We start from the raw sequence: 7,556 nt of genomic DNA on the forward strand, positions 1-7,556 counted from the left end.
GTGGATTCCCTCATTGCAATGGGTTAAATCTAATTTTGTCAGAGTACCAGTTTGCTCCTGGTATTCTTAGGCTGACTGAGATAGGGCCATGTTTTTATAAAATGCCCTGGCTAAAGAAAATATTTGCTGCTTGAATAATAGCTCGGAATTTTAACCTTGGCTTTCATATATTGAAAGAATAGAACACATCTCTGCTGTAGTTTGGGATCCTGTGGTCTGTGAATTTCAAATTCTATTCTCATCTATGACTTCCCTGGTGGCACAGTGGTTAAGAATCCGCCTGCCAATGCAGGAGACACGGGTTTGATCCCTGGTCAGGGAGGATCCCACATGCCACGGAGCAACTAAGCCCGTGAGCCACAGCTACTGAAGCCTGAGCACCTAGAGCCCGTGCTCTGAAACAAGAGAAGCCACCACAATGAGAAGCCTGTGCACCACAACGAAGAATAGCCCCTGCTCGCTGCAGCTAGAGAAAGCCTGTGCGCAGCAATGAAGACCCAACACAGCCAAAAATAAATAAATAAAATAAATAAATTAAAAAGAAATAAATAAAATTGGAAGTTAAGACTCTGCATGAGCATTTCTTTAAAAAAAAAAATTCTATTCTCATCTAAGTTGAAATGTTCTCAGGACGAGGAAACCTGCTGTGAGTATTGAAATGAGGTTTCCTGGCTCTGCTGCTGCTGAATATTGAACACGACTTGCGGCAAAACATCTCTGCTTCTAGCAATATCACAGATGGCAATTCAAGCAAGACATCCCAGGGTGGCTGTGAAGCTTTTTGTGAAACTCAGAGAAGGAAGGTAAAGGGAAATCGTAGACATAAGTCCCAGGCCTCCCAAAACATGGCCTTGCTCCATACCTGGTTTAAAGGTAGGACTGCCAGTAAGAAGATAAGAAAATGTGACATGGGGAAGTTATTCAGAGAATGTGGCTTTGCCCTAAATTTGTAAGGCTGCTTTGGACATACCCGTGGGAGAAGCCATAGTCGTAGGCTGAGGCAGCCTTCTGACTGACAGCAGATGAGAGGGCAAACTCGGAGGCCCGGGAAGCCTGCTGCTGGTAGGACGTGGCAGATGCCTGGCTGATGGCCTCGGACTTCTGGCGGTGGGCAGCGGAGGAGCGGCTGCTGTAGGCAGTGGAGCCGTGGGTGTAGATGGCCGAGCTTTTCTTCTCCTGCTGGTACTGGCTCATGGTGGTGCGAAGGTTTTTGTTGTGGTAGCTGCGATCATAGTGCTCGTGAAGTTTCTGATAAAAAGGCAGAGACATCATGTGCCCCCAGGGAACCAGGCAATCTACAAGAAAGCAACAGTTTGGGGGTGAACTATTAAGGAACAAACCCAACAGAACAAGTCATCTAAACCAACATGTAAAAATTAATACTCTTTTATCTGTTCCAAAGAGTAAGTGGAAACTGATGTGAAGGTTAGTTTAGCTGGTTACTCAATAAACTCCTTGCTTCATAGCCCAGATGTACCCCCTCCTATCATTGTACTGTCTTCTCCTTTTTTTAAATACCCAGGAGATCTTTACAAAGTTTCCCTATTGTGCTTTTTCCTTAGACCTTTCATAGCATATATTTCTAATTTTTTGGCATTTAATTCTGACAGGGGCTTCATCTGAGAGAATATGTAATGATGGAGAGTCTGCGTCCAGCCAACGTGGTTTTCATTCAACAAATAATTACTGAGAACCTATTTTGAGCCTGGTACTATTCCAGCACAGGAAATACAGAGATGAACAAAACAAACAAAATCCCTGCTCTGATAAGCCTATATACAACCTTATGATCTATTGCAAGAGACAGACAAATAGAGAAAATAAAGTGTAAAGTATATTAGAACCTGCTAAATGCTATAGAGAAAAATAAAACAGGAAAGTGGGATGGGATGCAATTTAAACAGCATCATTAGGGATGATGATGACTGAGCACGAAAGTGACATCTGAGCATGAGAATATCTGGGGGGAAGTATTCTGGTTGGAAGACCATTGCAAAGCCACTGGGGTGTGAGCCTGCCTGTTGTACTCCAGGAATGGCAAATAGGCCAGTGAGGTTGCATGGAGTGAGGGAGGTGCAGGGAGAGGTATAGGAGATGATGTCAGAGAGGTGGAGGGTGGGGAGGGCAGATAGTGTAGTGTCCTGTAGGTGACTGTAAGGACTTTCGATTCTATTCTGAAAGGGCTAAGGAGTCACTGGAAGGTTCTGAGCTGAGAATCACTCTTGCTGAGTCTGAGAATAGACTGTTGAGAGACAAGAGTGAAAGCCAGGAGACCAATTAGAAGGCTGTTATGGGCTGAGTTGTATCCCCCCCCAAATTCATATATAAACGTCCTAAACTTCAGTACTTCAGAATGTGACTGTATTTGGAGATAAGATCTTTACAGAAGAAGTGAGGTTAAACTGAGGTCATTAGGATAGGTTCTAATCCAATATGACATGATTGGCATCCCTATAAGGAGAGGAAATTAGGACACAGATATGTACATATACAGAGGGAAGACTGTGTGAAGACACAAGAAGATGACCATCTACAAGCCAGGAGAGAGGCCTCAGAAAAACCAGCCCAGCTGACACCTTGATCTCAGATTTCTAATCTCCAGAATCATGAGAAGATAAGTTTCTGTTGTTTAAGCCACCCAGTCTATGGTACTTCGTTATGGCAGCCCTAGCAAATTAATATAAAGGCCACTGCAATAGCCCAGGCCAGAGATTATAGTGGTAGCAGTGGAAGTGTGAGAAGTGATCAGACTCTGCATGCTTTGCAGGCAGAAGCAATAGCATTTGCTGAAAGTTCTGGATTAGGGTGTGAAAGAAAGAGAGGAATGAGAGATGGCTCCAAGGATTTTGCTTGAGTAATTGGAAGACTAAAACTGCTATTAACTGAGATGAGCCAGGAGTGTAAGAAAAGAGCAGTTCAGAATGGAAGAACAGGAGACTGGTTTGAGACATTCTACATTTGAGATACCTGCTAGACACCCAAGTGGAGAGATTAAGTGATTAATCTTAAACTTAATTAAGAGATTAAGTTGGATATTTGACTCTGGAATACAGGGTAAAGGTTCAGGATGGAGACCTACATTTAGGACTCACCAGCATTTAGATGCTATTCAATGCTGAAAAGAAAATAGATGAGAATGAAAGTCCTAGGACTGAACCCTGGAGGATGCTTATACTGTCATATAACAAGCTCTCTTGAATTTCACAAATACTTCAAAAAGGTATAGTGTCAAGGCAGAAAAATTCCATTAAGAATATGAAGGCTTCTAGTCTTCCTACATAAGGCAGCAAGAAAGTCAATCATCAGTGTAGCAGTTTGCATTGTGAACATGACCTAACAGTCCTACTGAAAGTCAAAAATAGGTTTGCTTAGCATAGAGAGGAGAGACTTCAGACTGCATTATCTTTCTTGAAAAATCTGTCCACTGACAGAAGCGTATCAGCCATATTGACAACCCTGGATGAAGTAGTGGTTTTATGGAAGCCCCCTCTTACATTTTTTTAAAATTAATTAATTAATTTATTTTTGGCTGCATTGGGTCTTCGGTGCGGTGCGCGGGCTTCTCATCGAGGCGGCTTCTCTTGCTGCAGAGCACTGGCTCTGTAGCAAGAGAACTGGCTCTAGGCGCGCAGGCTTCCCTGTGCCACCAGGGAAGCCCCCCTCTTCCATTTTTAATGCTTTTGTGCATGTCCTAAATTTTTTACAAGTGAAATTAGTTGTAATAAATTTTTCAAATCTTTTAAAAAAATTCTAAATGAGGACTGAATCCTTCTAAACTTGCCACATTTTCTGTCAAGTTTAAATCTACTTTTTAGGACTTCCCTGGTGGCGCAGTGGTTAAGAATCCGCCTGCCAATGCAGGGGACACGGGGTCGATCCCTGGTCCAGGAAGATCCCACATGCCACACAGCAACTAAGCCCGTGTGCCACAACTACTGAGCCTGCGCTCTAGAGCCCCTGAGACGCAACTACTGAGCCCACGTGCCATAACTACTGAAGCCTGTGCGCCTAGAGCCAGTGCTCTGCAGCAAGAGAAGCCACAGCAATGAGAAGTCCGTGCACCACAACAAAGAGTAGCCTCTGCTCGATGCAACTAGAGAAAGCTCGCGCACAGCAACGAAGACGCAATGCAGCCAAAAATAAATAAATAAATAAATTCAAAAAATAAATCTACTTTTTAGAAAGCCTTTTAAAGTACAAGACAAGCTTGCTCTTCAATTCAGTTCCATTAAAAACAATGAGATAAATATAAAAACAGTTTCTAAGATGAACTGAAAAGCTGTTTCCCTTTTATTATTACTTTATGTTTCCTTGTCATTAGTCCTGCGGATTTCCAGGCCAAACCTCAGACTTAATAAATGAGGATCTTTGGTGAGAGCGGGAGCAGAAGACTGAATTCTACACAATTTCTCAAAGTGTTTCCAATGTACACTGAAGTTTGAGAAATGCTTGGCTTAGAAGATAGGAGTGATTTTAAGGACAGGTAGAGAATAATATTTCAATGGATTTTAAATGACTAGTGTAGAGAAGTTTTCAATTTTTTGTATTTTTATTTCAACACCTAATAAAAATTTTCACCTCTTAAAAATTTTTTTTTAAAAATCTACTTTTTTTAAACATCTTTATTGGAGTATAATTGCTTTACAATGGTGTGCTAGTTGCTGCTGTATCACAAAGTGAATCAGCTATACATTTACATATACCCCCATATCTCCTCCCTCTTGTGTCTCCCTCCCACCCTCCCTATCCCACCCCTCTAGGTGGTCACAGAGCACTGAGCTGATCTCCCTGTGCTATGCGGCTGCTTCCCACTAGCTATCTGTTTTACATTTGGTAGTGTATATATGTCCATGCCACTCTCTCACTTTGTCCCAGCTTACCCTTCCCCGGCCGTGTCCTCAAGTCCATTCTCTATGTCTGCATCTTTATTCCTGTCCTGCCCCTAGGTTCTTCCGAACCATATTTTAAATCTTTTTATTTAAACTAAAGAGTCAGCATGTATTCCCTAGAGAAGAAAATCCAGCAAACTTCATTCCAGAAATATTTATGTTAGGACTCATGGAAGATATCAGTCTACATGGCATTTCTCAAGAGGAAGAAAATAGCTACCAGCAAGCAACTTTGCTTCAACCCTTAAATAGATTGCTATTTTCTGTTCTAAAATATACAGGATGATGATCAGGTGTAATGAATTATTATTAGATACATTTTTATAAAACAAAAGGGTTGAATATATAAATATAGAAGTATATGATCAGGCATTTATAAAGATGTTTGATAAGCTTCTGTAATGATACATACTACACTGCAACACAGCAAATGTTATTTGAATGATGTCCAAATAAATAATGAATGACCTTCCTGTGTATTATGTTATAAGCTAAATTCAGAACCCAAATAACTTGAAATGCTGTTATTTTCACAAAATAAAATCTTTAAATGTCTTGCCTCAATTCTATTTTCCATTCGCTTTATTTCTATTTTCCCCAAATATGTTTATTTTTAATAATACTTAATATTCCAAGTACAGAGATAATATATTACAAGTAAACAGGCTTTGGCCTTATGTCAACTCAGCTGGTTGTCATAGCTCTGACCTCTGGAACAAAGGTACAACTACCTTCTCCTCATCAAGTAAGTGAGGATTATCCCCAACACATGACAGCTAGAGTGTATTGGGAGGAAAGATGGTTTGATTGTCTTCCATTCCTTTAAGACCTGTGTTTTTTCCTGAAAATAATTTGGGAATTTAGGAAGAGACAGTAACTCCATAGTTGTAACTGTGACATGATATTTTGTACAGGCATTAGAGGCTGAAAGCTGATAAAAATTCTTCACAGAAAATACTAACTTTAGGATCATGATGTGGGGCTCTTTGTTGCCTCTGAAATATTGCTTAACCATTTTCCGATTAGAAATACCCAATGTACCCTTACATTCATCCACGTGGCTCTGTCAGAGCAAAATCACTGAATTAGAGACTAGTGACTTCAGAGCTAGTTTACTCCTTTTGATCTAATATGTAATCAAGGAGTATTGTAGGCGTATGGAGGATAGAAAACACATGATTTCCTGTTACCTTACCCATTCCAGGTTTCAACCAAACCACTGAACTGTAACTTGGAAAGAGTACTTGACTCACGCTTACAGTTCTATCTGAGACAGCTATTATCTTTTTATAGTTCCAGGAACAGTAGCTTAATTTTAAAAGAATCCACTGATCTGAGAGAAGAGCTGTGCCAGCACAAACTGGCACCCTGCCGCTCGTTTTCCTTCCCTGGAGCTCCACTTTCCTATTTCTCTGCTATTCTGACATCTCTTTGAGAAAACTGCTGAGCTCAGAAGACAGAAAGAAACCACACACACTGCAGTGCTGTTGAGCACATAAAATATCAAGTGCATTCTTCTGCCTCAAGGTCACACTTACCAGTTTCCAAAGGAGTGATGGTGGTGGAAATGTTCCGACGTGACTGTGGAGCTGGATGAGAGAATGAAAAACCCACGTAGGTTGAATCCAAGAAAATGTTAAGAGGCAGGGCTAAAGACAGGACCCTGGGGGCCAGTTCAAAAATAATGCATGTGGTCAGGCTGTAGAATGTCAGAGCCACACAGCCAGCCTTTTATGGCCAAGAGGGCAGATAAATATAGCACCAAATGGGGAGGGTAGTCCTAAACCAAGAGGAAGAAGGAGGCCCTGGCAGGTAGCTGCCTCAGTAATTAATTACATTAATGCCAGTCAATGGCTCTGGCCTGATTAAACCAAATGTAGGATTTTTATTTGGCTATGAGAGCTATTTTCAATATAATTTTATCACAGGATATTTAAAAGCATAATGGAAAGAGTGGTTTGTGTTGAGAGCTAAAAATAGGTGCAGTAATCTGATTCCCAAAATGGACTTCATGGAATTTTAATGCCAAGATACGATTCTGGATGTGCTGTTCATAACCCATGTACAATACATTTAAAAGACACAAGGTGAAAAAAGAACACGAGGCTAACTAGAGACAAGCAAGTAAAAAATGGGTCACACATGGTGGAAATTTTGGCTTGACGATCACCGTTTCTCTCATTTCAGGAAAATTTACAAAGTAGGTTATAGCTTCAAGTTTGAATCTTTGATTCCCTATTCATTAACTAAAGCCTTTACAAAGCAACAAGTTTTATCTTTCCTAAAGTCAGAATAGGGTCAGTCTATTTAACAAGAGATTCTCTTTCTTTGTTTTTAGAATATGTCACAAATTCAGAGGTGGTATAACCTGGTGGCAAGAGCCTGCACTTTGGACTCAGACCAGACCTTGATTCTAGGCCACCGATCGTATTTAATAGCCAGGTAACTCTAAGCAGAGTATTTCTCCTTAAGTTTCATTTTCTTTCTCTATAAAATGGGGATAATAACATCCAAATTAGGGGACTGCTATGGAGATCAATGTGATAATGCAGAGAAAGCACTTAACCTAGTGATTGCCACAAATGAAGACTCAGTAAATGTCAACTATTGTTAACGATAGTAATAATTTAAAAGCTCATTGTTTAGATTATGTGTACGGAGAAGGTT

At 40.6% G+C, this 7,556-nt stretch overlaps 1 protein-coding gene across 1 annotated transcript in view; it reads right to left on the minus strand.

The window, feature by feature from the left end:
• The window catches only part of MYOM1 (myomesin 1), a 143,520-nt gene extending 137,051 nt beyond the window's left edge, over positions 1 to 6,469 (minus strand). The window contains exons 1-2 of the mRNA XM_029226169.1: positions 6,428 to 6,469; positions 971 to 1,295 (exon numbers count right to left, since the gene is read on the minus strand). Coding sequence (XP_029082002.1) covers positions 971 to 1,272 — 302 coding nt within the window. The 5' untranslated portion in view covers positions 1,273 to 1,295; positions 6,428 to 6,469. The remainder of the gene's footprint in view (positions 1 to 970; positions 1,296 to 6,427) is intronic.
• Between the last annotated feature and the right edge of the window lie 1,087 nt (positions 6,470 to 7,556).

This window comes from Monodon monoceros, unplaced genomic scaffold (assembly GCF_005190385.1).
Source record: "Monodon monoceros isolate NGI ecotype Baffin Bay Population unplaced genomic scaffold, NGI_Narwhal_1 Super_Scaffold_1, whole genome shotgun sequence".
In the NCBI taxonomy this organism is placed as follows: domain Eukaryota; kingdom Metazoa; phylum Chordata; class Mammalia; order Artiodactyla; family Monodontidae; genus Monodon; species Monodon monoceros.